Raw genomic sequence first — 24,453 nt, 5'->3', positions numbered from 1 at the left:
TTCAGTCGTTGCAGTCCAGGATTATACTGAGTGATGGAAAGGGTACCCGTTTGTAGCTGCTCCTTTGGGTTGGTGGGAGGAATGGAGGTGCGTGGGGAAATGGCACAAGAAAACTGTTTATGAACTAGGTCCAGTGGGTAGTGCATCTGTGAAGGCCTTGTGAGACCTTTGACATACTGGCCACAGGAGTTCTTGCATTGCAAATATGCCACCCCCGGGTGACCAGGCTGTATAAGAGGGATTTTTTGATGTGGAAGTAATGGCAGCTGTCAAAATGCAGGTGCTGTTTGTAGAATAAAAGATGTTTATCAAAAGAATAAAAGATGTTCCCAAGACTGTGGTTAAGGCAAATACTACACTACTGTGGCTTTTGAGGGGGAAATAAATGACATATTCAAAGATTTTGAGTTAGGTTGTGAAGCAGTTAAGCATAGTTTAAATTGAAGCTCTGTGCCCACAAAAGGTACCGGCATTGAGTTCAATTCCTCGGCCAGGATACAATATATAACAATTTTTGGTGCTATGGAGATAGTTTTCTGAAAGTGGTATACTGTACAAAGGATGATAAGTGAAACGTATGGAATGGCATGAAGCACACTCATTATCAAGGAAAAAAATTAAAGACTTGACAGTGACAAATTTTGGTGACCTTTCTGTGGACAGAAATGGCCACAACCTGTTGAATTTTGTCTCTGAGGACACATGCTATCAGAGCTAATGTCTCCGTTGATACACTGAAAATATTTGTTGTGCTTTTCAGGACAAATGTTTTCACAACCAGTTTGTCTGCTGCATGAGATGGCCATATGGACACTGTGTATGGTATTCCAAAACTGTCACAGTTGTTTGGATGGAGAGACTGGGTAAATCCATCATGCAGTCCATTTTTTTTTATTTTCTTGAAAATTGCAGGAAATACCTGTGATACTGATGTTCAAGTAATAGTGATAAAAAGGAAGAGTAGGAGTTAATGCCTCACCAATGACAAAGTCATTAGAGATGGGATAGTGTTACAGTGGTCAAGACAGGGAGCAGAGAAGTTCTGTGACAATGGAATGAAAAAACGTGTGTTTTCGCCTCTGGTAATTATGTGGAATATTAACTAAAAGTGTGTGCTAAGCGTTGTATACGCTTTGCACACACTTTTGGTTTGCAACTTTTAGTTTAGCCAGTATGAAAATATAAACAAAAGAAGAGTCAGCCATTAATTGACGGGTGGTTAATGTGTGGTGCATGTGCCCCCAAATGCAACAACCTGTGACTTCATCAGTGGCAGTGACAATTAGTTAATACAATAACTATTTATGCTTTCCTTGCTGATAGCAGAGGATGTGGAGGAAGTGTATGTGAGGGTAAGGATGGGATAGGGGGGTAAAGGGAGATAGGGAAGTAGGTGGCTGTCAGTGGTGGTAACAAAACAAGAAATGAAAAACATGATTATCGTAAAATGGAGAGAGTGGGCAAGGGATGTGATGTGTGAGAGAAACTTTGGGAAAAAGCTGATTACAAGGTCTGATTAGGTGTAGTGGTCTAGAAAAGACAGGAAAGGAAAGGATGAGTGAAAGGATAAGACAGAGGGGAGAGGGATAGTGGAGGTTTAGGCTATCAGGATTATGAGAACATTGGATATGTTGAAAGGAGAGATCCACGTTACACAGATTCTGGAGCAGCTGTTGAAATTATGTTGTTTGTGGAATGTTCGGCAAGTGAGTGACCAAGATTGCAATTAGCCCACACAGAACACTGCTCAGTGATTATGGTACAGTTGATGGATAATATAGCTGTTCCACACAATGTCCATGTCTTTTCTAAAATAGGAGCTACCTATGATAGACATATGGTACAAAGTGGTAGATGGATAGGACAAACCTGGGTAGAGAGTAACTGATGGTAGAATGATCTGTGGCATGTAAGACTGGGAATAAGCTCAGACTGATGATACTGCCACCTCCTTCCTTTTTTGTGACTGTTTTAGTTCCATCAAACCTCTTCAGACCTGTAGAGATAACAAAACATTTACTAACCATTACATAACCTAAAATGTACAATACTGTTATTACACCCATATCTAAAACCAAGCATACAAGAACATATTTATATTTAAGTATGTCAGATAGATACAAGAGTGACCTGGCAGTTTATATATGCACAAAGCATCCTTGAATAATAAAGTGGTGTGGTAGCATTTTCCCCATTATATAAGAGCACTTGGCAACATTAGGTGACATGCATGTTTGCCACAAAGCAAACTCATGTGTTACATGTTGTACATTGTTTACTCATGCCAAACCCTTGAATCAATTTCAAACAAATCTGGAATGCAAACAGCACGAGTACGAGCTACTTGGGGTTTACAACCATCTAGCTCCAATAGGAGTGTGAATAATGGCAGAAACGTGTTTTTACAGCTTCCAATGTGTAGGCTGCCCTGCATGAAAGGCATGTTGGAGTAGTGTCAGTCTGTGATATTGACTTGCTTTACATGGTAATCTATATATCAGGGGCAAAATAAATGTTTTCAATTCCCTGATGTGTAGAGCGTCCTGTGCGATAAGTGTGTTATGGGAGTAGTATTGGCATGCTTTATCAACCTGTTTTGCAGAGGCTAGACATGTGATTGAGCATGGGTGCAGGGAGGTTGAGAGGGATAGAGGAGGGTATAGACAGGAAGGATGAGGACAGGAGAGGCATGGGAAGACAGATGGGGCTGGAAGGTATGGACCGGGATAGGGGGGAGAGAATGGAGAGAGGGGAAGGAGGAGGGAGAGGGGTGAATGGAAGGTCTAGTGAGGTATATTGAGGTATATATGTATGTACAGAGAGAGGGAGAGGGGAGGAGGAGGAGGAGGAGGAGGAGGAGGAGGTACAGAGCCAGGAAGAAAGGAGAAGGTGTACTGAGAGAGGGTGGAGGAGGATGTGTGCAGTGTGCTGAACATATAAACAGGTGAAGGTGCAGGGAAAAGACTAGTTAATAAATGTTTCTTCAGAGTGCTTTTAAATTCTTGTGCTACCACTCATAAGTGTTAGGACTAAATATTGTTGCTACTGCTTGTTGGTGTCTTTGGGGCTGTGTGGAAGGGCGTGTACCTAAACTAGAAAGAGTTACAAATGTCAGTGTGTTCCAGTTTCCCTCTCTGTTTCATGCTCTTTAGATTTTACCAATTGCAAATTTCATTGTCACTTTCGAACTCTACCATCAGAAGAATACAACAAATGGTTGGCAACAAATCTAAACATTCTGGAGTGGCACAAAGCTAGACAGAGCTTGTCTGTAGGTCACACTTTCACATTTTTTTTCAGTGTACTAAAAAAGCTGCAAATCAGTTACTAAATATTCCATTACTGCAGATGCGTTGTGAAACATGTTTTAAGTACCACGTCGGATTATCTGCTATAAACTTGCAAATTTTCTTTTGCCAAGGCTATATAGAGATATAAAATATAGAAAAATAAAATCTGCAGTCTGAGATGCTTTAAAAAGAAACTGTTTCTGTAGAAACACCAGATGTCAGAGGCTCATGGCAAATGCGCCCCTACGATCGTTTGTTCGGCGATCAAACTGGCAGGGGTGGGGATGAAGTATTTTGAATACCTGTATTGGCAGACGACTGGCGACTTGTAAGTACAGTAGCCATAAAAAGTTTGACCCTGATAAAGTCCTGCGTAATGTCGACTTTTAAATCATTTTCTTGAAAGAAAACCACCGACTACACAAAAGTTTTTCGTTTTCCTGAGAGCCAGTGGCATATCGCTGTCTGCTATTACACGCGCCCCTGGCTCCCGTAGAGTAGACACATGCCAATAACTGTGCCCAAGTTCAAACTGCCCTCCTCCCAGCGTAAGCAGTAGCTACTACTCCGATTGGTTCGTTCAGACTGATCCTTGTTTGCGGCTATCCCCACCCCTACGCTGAATTTAGTCTGCACACTTAATACAAACCGGCAATGCGGTGTGATAGTGAACTCGTTTGGCGGCATTCTCAAGGACCATTGTGTACCAGTCCTCCTTGAAATGCAGCCAAAAGATGCGATGCGTAGTCGTCATATGTCACCGATGTGTTAAGAACTTCTCCGCTAAGCGTTATAACGTTAGATAAATCGCGGTAAACAGAAGCGGCATTATTCAAGATGGAAATCTTATACGTTATATCTGACGTCCTGAGTATTATAACCATCACTTTGTGCCTTGTTTTGAAAATACCACAAATTTTAAATTTGCTGAAAGTTAAGAGTGCTGTTGGCATTAACCTGTATGGATTACTTTTGGAACTGACAAGGTATAGGACTGAGGTATCGTGCAATATACGATGAAATAGATTTCCTGTATTATGATTTCAAACCATTTTCATTTTCAGCTATACTATTATGGCAAGCTACAATTTTTGTAACGATTATGCATTGCTATCGTACATGGAATATCCAATAATTTTGGTGCAAGAAATTATTTTAATTTATTTGGTACTGAAGTATAAGAATATGGTGAACACGCTGAGTTTCGCAATATTCGGGATTTATTTAGGATTGACATCGGCTTTTCTTACCGGCGTACTACCAAAGACGATTCTGTCGATTTTAGTCGTAAGTCTTACGTTTGTTACATATATTTTTATTAGTTTCAAATTTCTATTTATAGCATTAGTCAGGCGGAATTTAGTAATTGTGTATGAACATAGCAATACAAAGCAATATGATCAATGAAAACTGAATGTTTTTAACATTTGACAACGGGTTAAGAATTCTTATCAGCTGTTTGACATTAAATATTGCTAGATCAACTTTAATTTTGATATGTGTGAATATCTGTAATTTAAATTTTTTGTGCAGCCACTATGTACTCCTGTCTCAGCCTCGAGTAAAGTTGTCCAACTATTGGAAATTTTAAGAACCAAGAATGCAGCATCTGTTAGCGTTTTGACCTGGTTTCTATCCGCATTTACTAATCTCAGTAAGTATGGCACGCTCTCAAGTTAGTATTTCGCTGTGCTGTGTTATGTGCAACCATCAATATAACGTTCTGTTGTCACACACTTGAGTGATACAAATGCATATCAGTTTGTCTTCTCTTGTGGTGTGTCCTGCAGTTTGTTTCAGGCCACAAGAAAAATTTCAGGAGAACAACAATTACTCAGGAAATAAAATCAGTTGCTTTCCCCTCAGTGAATATTTTTACTCAGTATTTCATACTAAGCATCTACACAACTTCACAGAAGACAGTGTGTGTTTATATATAAGAAAACCTGTATAGAGTGATCAGTAATATTAATTGGAATGTACATCACTGAGCTCAGAAGTTTTAGTAAATTGTAATAGGTGTGATTAGTAAGGTACTCTTTTACTTTAGCTTTGAATGTTTGGATATTTACAAATTTGTGCCTGAGGGCTACTGGTAATGTTCAGACACGTGGTGATGGTATCTCTTAGGGAAATGGCAGCAAGGGATTGAAAGGAACACTAGTTACACTCAACATGTTTGCTTGGGGGCCTCATTAAACATGTTGAAGATGTTATTAGTGTAGCCATTCATGGAATAGGATGCAGCTAATTACGGATTGTGATGCATGTTGAGACAAATGAAAGCTCTCTTCTGGGTTTAGAGGAAGGTCGTGCTTGGATCATTCAGGCTACTGACAGAAGAGTTTCAACAGAGCTCATAATCTGCAGCATTGTTCCGAAAACTGATTATAGCCAGCTAGTTCTAAGTCACGTGGAAGGCTTCATCCAGAGACTGTGAAGGTTCCGTGACAAGCAAGGCTCAGACATCCTGTACTTACGCCATTGGGTTGAGAACAGGTTCGAGCACTACACATCAGAGGCTGCTATCCAGCTAACTGACAGTGTATGGGGTACACAGGAAGGATTTGTAGATTATCCTGTCCAGATAAAGAAAGGTGTAGGAGACCAAAAGTATCAGTGCAAAATCCAAAGAAATACTTCCCTCGTCCTTCACAGACAAGAGTATTAAAATCATAGTGGTTAACTGCCAAAGCATTCATTTACTTCCGAAGCGTACATTAACTGTTGAGGCATTCACAAAAAAATGCTAAAGCTTGAGATGCTCCTAAGACATAGTGGAGCTCACACAATATTGGGTACCAAAATTGGTAGCATTGAGAGTTTTGGGGAAAATTTAAGTGTATATCAAAAGGATAGGCTAATGGGAATGGAAGTAGACTTCGTTGTAGTAGATGAGAAAGTCAATGGAAACGAAAACTGCATGTGAGATTGTTTGTGCAGTACTCAGTATCGTGGGTGGGCATAAGCTTATAATTGGATCCTTGTATTGACCACCTGAATCACCCCAGATGTATCAAAAAGCTTAAGAGAAATCCTCCATTACCTAGTACAAAACTTACTAGTCATACTGTAATCGTCTTACAATATCAAATAATCAGTTGGGATCATTACAGCTCTGTTAATGCTGGGTGTGACAAGGCTTCACTAAATGCAAGACTTCCCTAAATGCCCTCTATGAGAACTAGCTAGAACAGGTAGGTTGGAATCCCCCGTATGAGGGAATATATTGGCTCTATTGGCAACAACTCGACCTTACCTCTGTGAAGATGTGCACACTGAAACTGATATTAACATTGAAGAAACAGTGATTACCAAATTGCAAAGGGCAGCCAAAACCAGTAGAAAAGGTTAATGGAAACACTCGATTCCACCCGTCTGCTTTGACCAATGATGTCACAAGTATGGCGGAAACGACCATTCACAACTCCCATATCGCGACTATGATGTCATTACATAAACATGACAATAAACACGAAACTAGATCGAAAAACGATCAAACACATATTCCTCCTATAATATAATGAAACCTATGGGACAAGTGGGGGAAATTGGGGTTTTTTTGGGTGAGGACAGACTAACAAATAACACACGCCACTAAACCAAACGACAAAATCGGTAAAATAAACCGACCACAACATTCGCAAAATCAACTTTCAAAGGAGGAATCTAACACTTACCTTGGCCTATATAGGTCAACAGAAACAACCGATACCAATTCATAAACCCCAAAACCTACAACCACTTCCACAATCATCACTACCTCAAAATCCACAAGAAAACACCAAATGTGGAATCTGTCACTTTCCTTGACCTCACAGGGTCAACAACAACAACACACAAAACCAACTACCAACTCACCAATACCAGCAACACAACCCCCCCCCCCCCCCCCCCTCCCTCGGACGCATGATCCACATATCATCTAACCAGATAAAAACATGAAGAAAAAAGAACATGAAAGCTCTGGCCCGCCTACTAGATCGGACACCCCACACACACACACACACACACACACACACACACACACACACACACACACACACACACACACACACACACACAAAAAACCAACAGAATAAATGGCAACCAAACAAACTTTCCAATCCCCATCCCCAAAAATCAAAACCAAAGAAACAAACACTAACCAAAAAAAAAGAAAAAAACACTAACCCACAACCCTCGGCCTGTACATCTTACTAACAGCCCTTAAGAAAACCCTAAAAATACAGTTCCCCTCAGGGACGCTCTTCCTCCAACAGTACTCATCTAAATGAGCCTGAAGGTTGGAAGAGCGCCTCTTCCCCCCTCCCAATTACATATTTAACAGCTCTCCAAAACCCCCCTGTAGTATCTGTACAGGTCCCACTCTCATAATTCTTGCACTCTACATTGTGATTAACAGGTAAATGATTGTAATCCTTCCGACCCAACCCACTAGAAGATGCAAACCCATCAGAAACTACCGTATCCCCTGTTCTACATGATCTTGAATCAACCCCACTGACTCCCTCTTTGTACGATTTTCCACAACCCTAAACACACACTCAGAAGAACCAGACCCCGATACCACAGCCCCCCACACCTATAAACCAACCACAGGCTTACCCCTTCCATACTTCTTCGTACCAAACTGTGACTTGTCAATGTCAGCCTTTACTCCAGGCCCACCCAACATACCCTGTATTTAATGTATTCTGAACAAACCTCCTGACAAAAAGAATACCAATCAAGGACTATTCGCTCACTCACACCCACCTCGTGAGCACAAAAACTATGCGAGGACTGATAACAAAAATGGTAACTCATCAACACAATTTCACTCATGCCCAACCTAGACTTTTCAAACCAGGTACCCCGGCGAATGGAGCGCCAAACGTTGTCACGCCGGCCCTTCCGCATATAGCTGTCCCTGGTCTGAGACGCCGGAACTTATGTTAACTTCATATAATCGCCACATACAGAGCATTTCACCAGCAGGGCCAGTAACCCAAAAAACTGCAAAAATTTGATGACCGTCATAGCAGTGTCATCCATCATACCCCACAGCCCAAAACTGTTCACTTTATTGGTCATATCCATTCCTAACAACAACATAAAAAGTAATCTCAAAAATTCAAACTGACAAACCACATACAACACTACATTACCATAGGAAAAACCATCAACTCACTGCACAATATGCCACTAATCTTCACTTATAACCACAACAACAGCCGACAACGTCACAACTCAAAGAACCCAATATGGCATACAACCCACAAACGCCACCAGAGAGCACCACAGAACTGCAATCACACACCACCTACAAATACATCACAAACGCACACTAAAGCAACAACAAAACCTTACCCATAACCTACAAACACACCACTAGAGAGCACCACCGACAGCACAACAAGACATCTACAAACATGTGACACTCGCAAACTGAACTTCGCGATGTCACACACCACAACAGATTTATGTCACAGGTCAAAGCTGACGGGTAGTATGGGACGGTTCTGGTGATTCGAAAAATTGATATGTGCGGCTAACTTGTCAGAGAAGTAGTAGTGTCATATGTCAATGAGGAACTTGAAACATTTTGCTCGGGATAGGAGCATGCAGAAAAATTATGCCCCAAGTTTAGAAGAATAATTGAGGAAACATTGAATATGGGGTGAACCAGACCTCCACCGACAAATGTTTAAAGATTTCTCAGGGATATGTTTGTTTATTTTGGTATATAGACCCACTGTCTCCAGCAGGTTGTTACAGAGTTGTTGTATTTAACATGGATTTTTTGCCCCAATTAGTTTTGTATTTTTATTGCACCGAAAATAATGCGTAGCAGTGCAGATGTTGACAGTATGCACTGTGTGTCGTGTTCCCATTCACTCACAATACCTGCTGTTGACAACAGTAATGCCCTCTTTAACTTGTTGCCCTCGAGTTTGCATTCAGTATTGCTCAGTTCTATTTGAAGGGTTTTATTTTCAAGTAGCGATAGTTGTGCATCAACAGTTATATACAGAAGTACTGTGGATGAGTGTACTGATGAAGAATTGGCCAATATGTACGTCGTGTACGGGTGCAATGGACGCAGTGGAAGAGTGGCATGATGACACTATGCTGACAGAGTTGTTCTGCTTTGATGGCAACAACATCAGAAAATTTTTCCATCTGTCCTAGTGATATTTCTTTGAACGGTGTCCCATGTTTTCCATCTTGGTTATTGTGTATTACAGGCTTTGTCACTGTTGTGAAGGTATCTTCACAGAAACAAGAGTGATAATGGTAACAAACTGAGCAAACCATAATTACAATACTGCCTTGTAAGGAGCCACCAGAGATCACGAATCCCTCATAAAAAATATTCAGAAGGTATCCCTGAGCAACCTCTGAAAGTTTGTCAGTGGAGCTCTGTTTTACCCATTTTATCTGCACTTAGTAGAAAAGCTCATCGTGGGAGGGACCCTCTGTGTACTACAGTCACAAAACTCAATGAAATTTCTATATTGTAAAGGCTCTTAGTGCCACCAGAGTTTGTATCCAGATACTCATGGACCAGACAGGAATTCAAATTGAAGCTAGTAAAGTAGAAGCAGAAATACTGAACTCCATTTTCAAATACTCATAAAAAAAAGATGAGTAAAATTGTTATTATTGTTAGTGGCATTGAGAAACAGCTAAGATAGTTAAAATGGAACAAGGCAAAGATTCTGTACTAAATTTCTAGCAGATTTGCCCCCTCTTTACAAGACATCCATTTGTTGTACAATTTTAGAACATATTCTGCTCACAAATGTAATGAGGTATTTCGAACAGAATATTCCCTATGTCAATCAGCTGACAGTCTCATTCATGTTAAATCCAACTTGCCCTATCCTTACATGACATTCTGAAAGCTATGGATTAAGGCAGCCATGTAGATGCAGTATTTCTTGACTTGTCGAGAGCAGTTATTATTGAAAGTGCAGTCACACGGCGGTACCAAGCAAAACGTGTGACTGAATTGACAGTTTCTTGGTAGGGAGGACGCAGTATATTATCTTGGATGGAGAGTCATTAATAGAAGGGAAGTAACTCAGATGTGATCCAGGGAGGTGTGTTGGGCCCCTAGCTGTGTTGTGTATTTCCAGCCTTGCAGACAGTATTGATAGCAACCTCAGACTTCTTGCAGACTCTCAATTATTTGTAATGAAATACTGCCTGAAAATAGTTGCACAAATATTCATTCAGTTCTTGATAAAATTTCACAATAGTGAAAAGTGTTCAAACTTGCTTCAAATGTACGGGAATGTAAAACTGTGCAATTTACAAAATGGAGAAATGTGCTTCCTAAGAGTAGAAGATCAATGAGTCACAGTTGGAATTGGTGAACTCAAACAAAAACCTGGGCGTAGCAAATTGTAAGGGTATGAAATGGAATAACCACATACGCTCAGTTATAGGTAAAGCAGATGGCAGACTTTGGTTCATTGGTAGAACACTAGAGCTATGCCATTGGTCACAAAGGAGATTGCCTAAAAATATTTGTGGGACTCGTACCAATTTGGACAAATGAGGTGTATTGAAAATATAAAAGGAAAACACTTCCTGGCAAATTAAAACGTTGTGCCGGGCCGAGACTCGAACTTGGGACCTTTGCCTTTCACGAGCAAGTGCTCTACCAACTGAGCTACCCAAGCACGACTCACACCCCGTCTTCACAGCTTTACTTCTGCCAGTACCTTGTGTGCTACCTTCCAAATTTTACAGAAGCACTCCTGCGAAACTTGCAGAACTAGCAAGAAAGAAAGGATATTGCGGAGACATGGCTTAGCCACAGCCTGGGGGATGTTTCTAGAATGAGATTTTCACTCTGCATTAGAGTGTGAGTCTCAGTCCGGCACACAGTTTTCATTTTCCAGGAAGTTTCATATCAGTGCACACTCTGCTGCAGAGTGAAAATCTCATTCATAAAAGGAAGAACCACACAAATGGTTTAAGGTTTGTTTGACCCATGGGATAGTTGCCATGGAAGTACTGAAAAAATTGGAGTGGCAAATACTTGAAGACAGATGGAAACTATCCTGTGAGATGCAAATTATCCCATGAGAACCTACTTACAAAGTTTCTAACCATCCTAAAATGCCCTGTGTAGGGATTGTGAAGATGGCTCATGCAGAGGTCTTCAAACAGTCGTTCTCCCCACACCCCATATGTGAATGGAGTAGGAAGAAATACCCTCCCCATGCTTTTCACAGTGGTTTGTAGAATATGGATGTAGAAGCAGATGTAACTTTGAGACTTTTGCACAAGAATATAAAACTCTGTCATAAAACATGGTTAAAATTATTTTTACTTTATTAGTGGTTGTGAATTTCACCATTCACCCTAAATTCTTTTTTATTAGTAACAATAATTGCCATTAGTCAGTAAATGTTTTGATACATGAGTGTTGATATTTCTGAGGTTGCTAAAGCGTACTTCCGCTGCCTGTGGCTTTAGCTTTGTATGCCGATGCTAGCACTTCGTTGACTTTGGTTGTTGGCTGGTTGGGTGGCAGTATACTGTAGCAATGAGAATTGCTGAATCTAATGATTTCTTGTGGCTGAAGATACAAATTATTTGTGTTCAGTATGGAGAGTGCCAGAGTAATCTTGACTGTTTGTTATTTCGAATTTTAAGGTTGCTTACTGATTTTTGTAGTTATTTGGTGAATGGAAAAAACAATGTCCTGACAGACAGACCTGTAGCAAAGGCCAAGGATTAGGTTGGGTTGAAATGTGAGAGATCACTTGTTAGTTGGTGAAGCCAAAATTAACACGAAAATATGTTTACTGTGATAGGTTGATGTGTTGGCCTACATCTACATTTATATCTGCAGACATGTTCTGCAAGCCATCGTGTGCTGTGTGGTGGAGGGTACTCTGTATTGTCACTAGTCACTTCGTTCTCTGTTCCACTCGCAAATAGAGCAAGGGTAAAAAGACTGGCTCTATGCCTCTGTGGGAGCCCTAATTTCTCTTACCTTGTCTTTCCAATCCAAAAGAAAGCAGGTGTTGACAGATGTGAAAATTACCGAACTATCAGTTTATTAAGTCACAGCTGCAAAATACTAACACAAATTCTTTACAGACGAATGGAAAAAACTGGTAGAAGCCGACCTCGGTGAAGGTCAGTTTGGATTCTGTAGAAATGTTGGAACACGTGAAGCAATACTGACCCTACGACTTATCTTAGGAGATAGATTAAGGAAAGGCAAACCTTCATTTCTAGCATTTGTAGACTTAGAGAAAGCTTTTGACAATGTTGACTGGAATACTCTCTTTCAAATTCTGAAGGTGGCAGGGCTAAACTACAGGGGGCGAAAGACTATTTACAGTTTGTACAGAAACCAGATGGCAGTTATAAGAGTTGAGGGGCATGAAAGGGAAGCAGTGGTTGGGACAGCAGTGAGACAGGGTTGTAGCCTCTCCCCGATGTTATTCAATCTGTATATTGAGCAAGCAGTGAAGGAAACAAAAGAAAACTTTGGAGTAGGTGTTGAAATCCATGGAGAAGAAATAAAAACTTTGAGGTTCGCCGATGACATTGTAATTGTGTCAGAGACAGCAAAGGACTTGGAAGAGCAGTTGAACAGAATGGATAGTGTCTTGAAAGGAGGATATAAGATGAACAACAACAAAAGCAAAATGAGGATAATGGGATGTAGTCGAATTAAGTTGGGTGATGCTGAGGGAATTAGATTAGGAAAGGAGGCACTCAAAAACCTGTCTTTAATTATATGATATATTGCAATAAAACAATATATAATGCCATATTAGTGGGTAAAGAGTTTCTGTATTTGTGCATTGTGAAAGTATGCTGTTTCAAGGCAACAGCACATTGAAGATCCATCAAAAACACATTGTTCTTGGTACAGTACATTATGATTAAATAACAGATGATAACATATCAACGAATAAAGCTTTGAGATAAGACGCAAAGCATGGTTGTAGCTCATTCATAGTCGATATAGCATAATGGCTGGAAACACAGAATTGAAGATAATGGGTTATGTGTTGGTGGTTCGTGCTTCTCTGGATTCAGATATTTTTGTACTAACCTTTACATTTTCTAGTAGGTTCTGATACCATTCTAATAGTTTAATAGAAGTATATTCTATAATCTACACCTATGTGATTACTGTGCTATTCTCAATAAAGTGCCTAGCAGAGGGCAATAATGATTGATGTTGTGTAAATAAGTGTGCTCTTTCTTAGTATTGAGTTTATTCGGTTAGTTTTATCTGCAAGGCAGTTTGCACTACTTGGAGTAAGATATTTTGGCTCATTCTTGTTTAAAGTTTTATATTTCACATGTAATAAAGATTCTGCTCCTGAATAGGAATAATGATCAAGTAAGGATGACCTTATGGTTTTACTAAAACGTGAGAAAGATGAAATACTTTCTACCTTAGGTGGAGAACCATTATAAATTTGTATACATTGTTTGAAATGGAACTTTTATGAGCTGATGTCGTTTTTGACTGGACATGATACTTTACTTTTTACCTTGTAACCTGTTCATGGATATTGAAGTTTTTATTTACACATGCTATAGACAGAACAAAATGACTAGCATGTGGACAAGGGACAAAATGTGTTGTAATATCTACATCTGCGTGTACAGCTGTACTCTACAGACATCTGTGAAGTGCGTGGCAGTGGAGGGTACGTCCCATGCTACAAGTTGTCAGGGTTTCTTTCAGTTTCATTCACATACGGAGAGCTGAAAGAAAGATCGTTGGAATGCCTCTGTGCATCCTTTAGTTATTCTAGTCTTGTTCTCTTGATCCCTATGTGAGCAATACATAGGGTGTTTTAGTATATTCCTAGAGTTATAATTTAAAGCTGGTTCTTGGAACTTTGTTAGTAGACTTTCTTGGGATATATTACATCTGTCTTCAAGAGTCTGCCACTTCAGCATCTCTGACGCTGTCCAACATGTCAAAAAACCTGTGACTATTCATGCTGCCCTTCCCTGTATATGTTCAATATCTTCTGTTAGTTCTATTTAGTATGGGTCCTATATGCTTGAGCAGTATACTAGAATGGGTCGCACGAGCGATTTGTAAGCAGTTCTCTTTGTTGACTGATTGCACTTCCCCAGTATTCTACCAGTGAACTGAAGTCCAGCACCGGAGCCTATGTGAGCATTCCATTTCATATTCCTATAAAGGAATTCCATCCATTTCTTAACCTGTGGGATTTGCAAGACAACTGCCTCTGGAGCACGCTTTGATCACACGCCACACTGTGGCACATATACTGTATGCAAGAGTTGCATGACTTGTGAGTGTTCAGCAGCACATTTAACTCTGTACTTGATGAATATTGATGTTCAAAAGTTTGGTTAGTGATGAACTATTCCTGTCTTTTTCTGGTCTTGAAATGAAGCAATTAGTTGATTTTAGCCAATACCATTCATCAACTAAAACCTGAAATTGAACAATGGAAAAATTCAGGATGGAATATTATGAAAAGGAAAGTTGCTACTCACCATGTAGCGGAGATGCTGAGTCGCAGATAGGCACAACAAAAAGACTGTCACAAATAAGGCTTTCGCCCAGTAAGACCTCCATCAAAGACAGACGACCCCACTCCCGTACTGCAACTCGCACACACACACGTGACTGCAGTCTCGGGCAACTGGAGAGAGAGAGAGAGAGAGAGAGAGAGAGAGAGAGAGAGAGAGAGTGTGTGTGTGTGTGTGTGTGTGTGTGTGTGTGTGTGTGTGTGTCGTCTATTTTTGACGAAGGCCTTACTGGCCGAAAACTTTATTTCTGACAGTCTTTCTGTTGTGCCTATCTGTGATTCAGCATCTCCGCTATATAGTGAGTGGCAACTTTCCTTTTCATAAAAACTGAAATTGCTAACATTAAGCAAGCTCAAGGATCCATCAGAATTCCAGTAACATCCTATACAGAAACTGCAGCTGAATTAACTCGTATTTTAACCCTGATATACCACAGACCCGTCAAACAAAAAACTTGGGCACAGTGAATGTACAAAAGCACAGGTCATAATGTATACAACAAGGGTAGCAGAAGTGATCCACAAAACCACTGCCCGATATCATTGACATTCATTTGCTGTAGACTCTTCACACACATTCTGATCTCTCATACATTGAGGTATCTCAAACATGTACCTGTGAACAGGATGTTTATAAAAGAACTGGGGCAATCCATGCAGCATTTGGACAGTTAATGCATAGTCTTCATGAATAAAGACCTGAAATTGCATACCAAACTTGTATACATGGCTATTATCCCATACACATCCTTGAATGACTGTGAACTTGGGCACGCTATCACTGTAATATCAAAAAACTTGAGTGCTTCCGCCAGCAAGAAATTGGATACGTCTTGAACATTAAGTGGGAGGACCATGTGACCAACAGTGCGTTTCTTGAGAAAGCGCATCCAAACAGAAATAAGGCAACCATCTTCACCGCATAAATGCTTTATGACAAACTCTGCTATGGCAGTAGACCTCATGGAACCCCTCTGAAGCATTTTAAGGACCTTCTGAAACACACCGTGAAACAGCCGATACAAATGTATGAACATGGAACCATGTGCTGTGGACTGTTTACTATGGAGGAACACGACATCCACTGCTGTCCATTTGTTTGAAGAACAATGCTGCTGTCACAAAGGGACCAAGTGACAAGCAAGGAAGCTCTCTCAATTACAATCCTCTCTCCTCCAACCACTCAGTGTAATTTGTGTGGGCACATATTGTATGCCAGGATTGGTCTGTTCAGTCATTGGAAACAATCCCTTAAGCCGAGTTGAAATGCCCACTCTATGCAGGAGTAAGTTATGCATACTGGGAATCGAGTTGTTGCTGATGACAATGTCAAACAGAAAGACCTGATCCATGTCAGACAGTATGGATTCTGAGGAGAATGGACGTGTGAAACACAGCTCACACTTTCCCCATAAAAAATTCAGAAAGCTATGGATCAAAGCAACCAAATAGATACAGCATTTTTTGGCTTCTGTAAAGTATTTGACACAGTACCTCACCGACACTTATTATCATAGGGCGGTATCAAGCTAAATATGTGACTGGATTGAGAATTTATTGGTACGAGGACACAACATGTCACCTTCGGATAAGGGTTATTGATAGATGTGGAAGTAAATCCATGCGTTGTCCTTGGAAGTGTGTTGGGACCCACACTGTTCTTGTTGTATATTGATGTCCTGATAGACAATATTAAAATTAACCTCAGACTTTTTGAATATGGTGGAGTTGTCTATGATGAAGTACCCTATCGTCTAAAAACAGCTGCACCAACAGTCAGTCAGTTCTTAGCAAGATTTGAAAGAGGTACAAGGATTGGCAACTTGTTTTAAATGTGCAGAAATGTTAAGTTATGCACTTCATAAAATCCTGAAAAGTAATATTCTATGATTGTAGTACCGGAGTCACAATTGGCATCAGTCAACCAATACAGGTACCGGGGTGTAACAATTTGTATGCATAGAAACTGTAATGATCACACGGGCTACTAATAGGTAAAGCAAGTGGATTGCTTACAAAAAGTTTTCCGTGACCCATTCTAGAATATTGCACCAGTGTGTGGGACCTGTACAAAGGAAAACTTATGGGATATTGAATATTTGCAAAGAACGGCAACTCAAATGGACTCTGGTTTGTATGGCCCATGGTAGAGCATCACAGACTTGCTTAAAAAATGAATTGGCTGATACTTCAAGGTAGACTAAAACTGTCACAAGAATGCCTACTTACAAAGTTTCAAGAACAGTTTCCAAGTGATGAATTTAGGAATATGCTACAGATCCAATCATAACACTCCCATCAGGCTCACAGAGAAGAGATTAGACAAGTTACAGCATGTATAGAGCTATTCTTCCCATGCCCCATAAATGAATGGAATGGGAAGAAGCCCTTGTAACGGGGAAATGGGAAAGTTCCCTGTGCTATGCACTTCATGGTGATTTGTAGAATATACATGTCGATGTTGATGCAACTGATTGTAAAAAACAGTTATCTACAATTGGCCGCTTTGATAAGGTTTCCTCTTAAAGTGTACTGTACACTTCGAAGGGCTATATTAACGTCCCACGCGAGCCAGAATGCAGCCCCATTGTGAATGCTGTTCTCAGGCCTCAGTCAACATGCGGAAGAGTCTGTTCTGGCAGCCATTGGGAGAACAGAATGTAACTAGTTGTAGAATGTGGTGCTCATTGGAAGAGACAACTTCTGTCTTGGCTACGATGTCATATTTGGTTCATTACAGTGACTGACAGAGTAGATGAAGAAGGCCAGCCGTGTTCTGGGAGTTCCAACAAATATCTGTCTGCAACATTACCCTAAAAGTAATTGTGGCTCTCTGGTTCTGAGCCAGGTAGAATGCTTGAACAAGGGAAGTCGAAGGTTCACTGACAAACTAGTGTACTTGTGCTGTAAAGACATGGCACTGGATGGTCTGTCTGAGTAAATCTGGGATGCACTGTGCATCAGAGGCTGCTACCCAAGTGGCTGGCTGTGTTGCAAGTACTCAGCTCTTTTTTAATAAAAAAAAAAAAGGATTTTCTTTCTTTCATTCTTTTGTGCTGAGCCGACTTTCCATCTAATCCAGTTTACGATAGCTGCCTGAAGTATTAATGTGATAACCAAAGAAGAATGCCTCCAAGAGTGGAGTAGTGCTAGATAGCAATGTAGCTCATATAATATTATATATAATTGGATAGATTTTAAAAAATCTACTCACCGAGAGGTGGCAGGATTCATAATTTTTAAATGTGTTTTCTTGTGCTGCGGCTTGGTGAGTAGATTTTTATCTCTACCCAATCATATTATAGTTTCAGAAATTGACATTTTCATATAATATTACATATATATCAAAAATATAGGCAAATAGGAAATGGATGTGATATTGTTACCACAATAGACAAAAACTCAAATCCACAGAGAATGAAAGTGAAATTTTATTAAAATCATTTAGACAGGACTCAGTGTTAATGATGAGCGTAACATTATAATTGTGTCGTTCTATTGGTCACCAGACTGACCCTCAGATGCAATGAAATTTTAGTGTTGTGTAAACAATATCCTTTGTTGATTGATTGCATTCCCCTAATATTCACCAAGAAGCAAAATATGCCACTGACTTTACTTAAGACTGAGCCTATGTGGTTGTTCTATGTCATATCCTTATAAACTGTTACAACGAGGTATTTGTATGAGTTGACAAAAGCAATTTTGATATTGTAGTTGTAGGGTACTATGCTTTTTGTGTGTAAAGTGAACAACTTTATACACATCTCAACATTTAAAGGCAATCTTTGCACAACTTTACAAGATTTGACTGAATCTTTTCAGATAGTACATCAGTAGAGAGAACTACATCACGTATGAGAAGTCTGCATTGTCATTATTGTGCAATGTAAACGTCAAAGGTCCATAACACTTCTGTCAGACATGTCTGAAGTTGCTTTGACTCCTGTTTATGATTCTCCATCCAGTATCACATGCTGGGTCCTCCCTACCAAGAAATGTTCAGTCCAGTCATAAATACAATTATAGTTTCAGTAATGCGTGTAGGTGTGTGATGAGTGTCAAATGCTGTTTTGGAAGTTTTTTGGTGCATGTTCAGAGATACCTCACTTTAGGCCGTATGACACTGTTGAAATTGCTGTCCTAGAAGCAATCGTAAGCAGGGAATACTATGTTAGTGTTTTTCGTATTGGAGAAGTCACAGGACAACAGCTGGGGACATGGTGAAAGTGTGTGTATCCATTCAAGTAATGTCTTTCACAGAGGAACATTATTTATACTACTGAACCATTAATGAGCTTAGGTAACTTGTACTCCTTGAGTTAGCATCAAAATGTTTGCTAAACAATTAATAGCTTTTGTATTTATATGGCAAGTTGAATAAAAGAAATGCGAGACAATACCCTCCCTCTCTCTCTCTCTCTCTCTCTCTCTCTCTCTCTCTCTCTCTCTCTCTCTCTCTCTCACACACACACTCTCACACACACACACACACACACACACACACACACACACACACACAGTTCGTTTTCCATTTATGTATTGTGGTCAGAATAACAGTTGGCAATAGGATGAACTGCATCTTATGCTTAAGAAAAGAAGTAAAAAATGAAGACAATGATTCTGAATGTCAGCAGCTGTAGGCATCAGTTTTTGCCCCTTATGGTTTAATTACTGATGTTAACCTAGTTACTCTTTTCTAAGTTGTTCTTAGATAACAAGTTTGATAACATTATTAAACCTTTCATTATGTGAGGAACACAAATTTATATAACTAAGTTTTATTATTTCTAAATTTCGTGTTGGTGAAGTTTTCTGTGCTGTTGTCATTTAATCATGGGAGCCTTACATGCTAATACTATTATTCATATATTTATGATTTTGTAATATACTGAACAACAATTTCTTGTTTCAGCACGTGTATACACCATCTTCCTAGATTCGGCAGACATTACACTTTTGTCGAATTTTATTATATCTGTGATACTAAGCAGTTCTGTTATGGTAGCTGCTATTGTGTACAAGAAGCCAAAGACATCTTAAACAGTAGTAATTTTTCTATGTAGTGTGCTGTTTTGAACAATCTTAATTCCTGCCATATGGATTTGCTATAAGCTTTTGTAGGTAAATTATCTAAGAATCGGTTACCAACTCGGTGCTGACTATAGACGTCACCAGAGTCAAAGCAATTTGGCAATAACACACTGCCTGACTGATAGTAATGATGTATAATGCTTCCTTAGCATTGCCATTTTAGGAAGGACTCCACTTCTTGAGGAAGAATGAGTTCCTTTCTCCTGTTTTTCTAGATCTTGCTTTATAATGTATATATGCTGTAACTTGATACTTACTTCATGAAGGAGGGGGCTGCTAGAAGTAGATGTAAATGATCCCTGTCTCACAGATGGACTACTTTTCCTGTAGAGGCAGCATGTGAAACAAGCATACGCCAGAAGTGTAATTTCTACAGTTTACAAAGTACTCCCATACAAAGCTACCATACACAGTGGCAGCTGGTGATCATGTGCTAATGTGCTACAGCACACTAAACATAACACTAAAATTATGCCTTTTCTCTTCAAATGCTTGCCGGTGTGCAAATGAAATGGACAAAAACATGTTTTGAGGCACTCTCTCCATGATAACTGTAAACAGAAGCCAGTGTCGAAAGTTGAAATGATGGTCAGTTGCACTACAATAAACTCTGAGAAGGGGGATACAGCTGTGTGTTTTTGACTATGCATTCTCTGATGTGACATCATCCACTAAGGGTGTTTCATTGCTCACAGCACCAGGTCAGTATTTTTCTTTGAAAGTGCATATAAAATCTTGTGCAAGAAACATGGCAAATTGTATAGGTGATCTGCTAAAAGCGGACATTTTTCTGTAGATCTTTTGAGTAGAAAGTGAGAGAGAATGAGTTAGGTAGGCCTACTCCAAATTTAAATCTAACAAGGGGAGGGCATGGTATAGAGCTCACCGATTTGGCTCAAACTACATGAATAGAAGTCAGTAGATGCCTCTTTAGAGTTTCTAAACTATTTCCCCTGAATGGGATGTAGGAAAGGGTAAACAGTGACTAAAGATTGACAAGTACAGTATGAGGGATTTCTGAGCAATGGCTGTCATATCAATGCCGTGACGCAGAGGACAAGCACACTGACTGACAATTTGTCAGCTCGGGTTTGATTCCTCGTAACATTAAACTATTCATTATATAATTTAAACATATTTATGTAGTACAGTTTATATAAGTAAAATTAATGTATTCAGTTGAGTTATGATTACCCTTGTAAGTCAAAAGGCTACAGGAGGTGTTAAAATGAGAATATGTAGAAATTTCATATGAATTTGTATGAAAAGAATTGGATCTTTGGGTGTGATGTTCATAATGCACTATTTTTGCTTTCCATGCTTCTTGTTTGGGTACAGTGATGGATTGGGTGCAAGAGGAGTAAAAGGCATAGGGCATAATAATGCATTAATAAGAAAACATAGCAGGAATCATTAAATACTTGATCATAGAGCATTAGGTACAGCTAATGTCACAGCAATATCAAATCACACCTATCATGACAACATAGTGAAACACACTCTGTTTATTTTTGTAATATTGTATCATATTGGTAAAATTTTTCCCGAGCTGCCACTGGGTTACCTGTGTAAGGTTAGCACTGATCAGAAACTGTTAAGTATTGGTGGACTTTAACTGGTTCTTCACCTCTGAGAATACCCATGAGAAGTGCCAAGTTACAGTGTGCACATAGTAAGTTATTCTCATAGGCAATATGTCAGTCAACTCAAAGCAGAAATTACAGTGTAATAATGCAGCATCTGTTCACTGAAGAACTCCATAAAAAGACATTTGATAGGCTGTGCTGTTTAGATTTTACTGTATGATATTTTTGTATAATCAGCTCATTTGATAAGCTGTTTTATGAAACTCCTTATATGTTTACATTGATTTTAAGGCATATTGCATCATTATGATACTAGTGAATAATTTTATTTTCCATTACAATTTCACATTTAAGCTGAGGGGGCTAATGGATTAATGAAGAAGTACGCACCATAGCATGCAGTCAAGTAGATTCATTTCTGTATTTGGGGAATGACACCTCTCTCTCTCTCTCTCTCTCTCTCTCTCTCTCTATATATATATATATATATATATATATATATATATATATATATATATATGTGATTCTCTGCAGAGAATTGTGCAGTATTTGATAAAAGATAAAAATTTCCAATAATATTCAAATGACTTCATATTCCCTATGCAAACAGAAGATTGGAAACTTGTTTGTATAGTAATGTGCTCTCATTAACACTCCATGCTCATACCACATAGACATGTAGGTCATAGATTACTCTAACATTGTGCTTGTCTTGTTATTTTCACCTAATACAGACTAACAACACTTGGACAATACCAAAGAGTACACCACACAAGATTCTAATATGCAGTTTCTTTTTTAGAAAGTAGTTTGTTGACCATGAGGTCCATGTTTTCATGTGGTCAGATAGTTATTATAATGATCACTCAAAGTGATATTATGGCTGTGACAGGCTGTACTGCTTTATAAACAGTATTTTCTTCAAATAGTGGTGTGTTTCTTAATCCTTTGGCTCCATAGTAATCAATGGGAAGAAACAGACATTGTGTGGGTAAAGTCTTTCCTTCAGTTATCAGTCTTTGCTGTAACAGTATAATGTAGCAGTAGCCATAGGTGGTGTACCTTACTCCTGTCAGAACATCCCTGGACTCCCCCATGGCAGTGTTTATGGAAGAATGAGTTTATTTCCTCTGATCCCCCCACTTCTCCCACAAGGAGTAAAGAAAACATGCACACATCATCTTCTATTTGCGCATTTCAACTTTATTAGTATAGTCAACAATTAGTCATGCTCTCTTTGAAATGTTGCTTGTCGAATGTTCCTTATTTTAAGAATTTACTTCAGCTGCAAACCTATGTTTCCAAAAATTTGTTATGTTTTAGATTTTAAGTGGAAAATTATTAACTCCAGCTGTCTCTAATGACCTGATTGTCATTGGGGCATTAGTGTTTAATGTTCCATCTTGTTTTTCTCATTTTGTGTGTCTTTGCATTGTAATGCTTCGGTATTGTTCATTTTATTTCATTTAATTTTTGCTACATTATATAATAAAAATGTGATCATTTGTATGATGTGATGGTCAGTAGAATTTTTGTTGGGTCACACATTCAGTAGCTGAACAAGAAATTGTACAAGACAATTTGTTGGCAAAGTGGGTGATTGTATTCTGTCCTATATTTCATAGGGTACTTTCAAACAGTAGAAAGTTTAGAATGGAATAACAGTATGGAAAGGATAGTCAATACTTCCCATTTTGTTGTCGTAGGTCACTTTGTTTTATTTAAACTTATGTGATACCTCAACTGAAAAGTGTGTATAAATAATCTCCTGTGCTGCTGTAGTCATTGTTGAAGAACTGAGAGAATTGTTTTAGAACTTTCCATTTGTACATAATGAAAGAAAAAAATCTTTGTTTTTGTTATGATTTATTTGTTTTCACATACCTCATTGTTTAACATAATGCTCTTGTTCTTAAGGCTTTAAGATTATGTTCACTGAAAATAAATAATTTTCAAAATCTTAATTATCATATTGTAAAATTTATAGCATGTTCACAACAAAAAATATTGTAACGAAAGTTTCATAGCATTACAACTAAATGGTAAATTTTTAATGCCTGTCAATTTTTTGAACTGTTTCTGAAATGTTGAATAGTAACTGATTCCATGTTAATTATTGTAATTTTAAATTTATGTATGTTTCAAGTTTTAATGATCATGAACTTTGATTTCAATCAGATATATTGATAGGCTAAACCTATCACTGTACCTGCCTTTTTATAACAAGTTCCATGAGAATTTGTTTTTCGTGAAGACAATATGTACCTGTTATACAATAATAAAAAAATGCTCTTTTACACCAAATAACCCTCACTGTGTTGTTTATAGGCTATGAAAGATGCTTTCTGTATTCTGATTTTAACTGGACATTGGGAATAATATACGAACTAAAAGACGAATTGAGATGTGTGATGAAAGAAATTATTAAAAAGATCATGTAATTTCCTGATTATATAAGGCAAATAATAAAGAGGAAATGCAAAAAAACTGTTAGTACTACTGCCAGTAAGCGATATGGTATAGAGATCACGCATAGGGGATTATCATTCTCCTCCTCCTCCCCCTCCCTCCCTCCCTCCTCTCTCCACCCTCTCTCCCCTGCCTCCCCCCCTCTATGTGTGTGTGTGCGTGCGCGTATGTGTGTGTGTGTGTGCGTGCGCGTATGTGTGTGTGTGCGTGCGCGTATGTGTGTGTGTGCGCGTGCGCGTATGTGTGTGTGCGCGTGCGCGTATGTGTGTGTGCGCGTGCGCGTATGTGTGTGTGCGCGTGCGCGTATGTGTGTGTGCGCGTGCGCGTATGTGTGTGTGCGCGTATGTGTGTGCGCGCGTGCGTGCGTGCGTGCGTGTGTGTGTGTGTGTGTGTGTGTGTGTGTGTGTGTGTGTGTGTGTGTGTGTGTGTGTGTGTGTGTGTGTGTGTGTGTGTGTGTGCGTGCGCGCG

General features: G+C 39.2%; 1 protein-coding gene across 1 annotated transcript; it reads left to right on the top strand.

Moving 5' to 3' along the window:
- The first annotated feature begins 3,912 nt into the window (after positions 1-3,912).
- LOC126267016 (solute carrier family 66 member 3) lies at positions 3,913-23,915 on the top strand. The gene is made up of 4 exons (XM_049971787.1): positions 3,913-4,276; positions 4,355-4,577; positions 4,824-4,944; positions 19,752-23,915. Exons 1-4 carry the CDS (start codon positions 4,128-4,130, stop codon positions 19,877-19,879), a joined length of 621 nt encoding a protein of 206 aa, XP_049827744.1. The 5' UTR covers positions 3,913-4,127; the 3' UTR covers positions 19,880-23,915.
- The last annotated feature ends 538 nt before the right edge of the window (positions 23,916-24,453 follow it).

The sequence above is a fragment of the Schistocerca gregaria genome, chromosome 4, assembly GCF_023897955.1.
Source record: "Schistocerca gregaria isolate iqSchGreg1 chromosome 4, iqSchGreg1.2, whole genome shotgun sequence".
Taxonomy (NCBI): domain Eukaryota; kingdom Metazoa; phylum Arthropoda; class Insecta; order Orthoptera; family Acrididae; genus Schistocerca; species Schistocerca gregaria.
The sequence above is the reverse complement of the archived record's forward strand: the minus strand, read 5'-3'. Positions and strand labels throughout refer to the sequence as shown.

What these genes read in the sequence shown, in the direction of transcription:
- LOC126267016 (XM_049971787.1), top strand. Translation starts at nt 4,128, where the DNA reads ATGGAAATCTTATACGTTATATCTGACGTCCTGAGTATTATAACCATC. An exon ending in TTACTTTTGGAACTGACAAG is followed by an intron (nt 4,277 to 4,354) that starts GTATAGGACTGA and finishes TTTCATTTTCAG; the next exon opens with CTATACTATTATGGCAAGCT. An exon ending in ATCCGCATTTACTAATCTCA is followed by an intron (nt 4,945 to 19,751) that starts GTAAGTATGGCA and finishes TTCTTGTTTCAG; the next exon opens with CACGTGTATACACCATCTTC.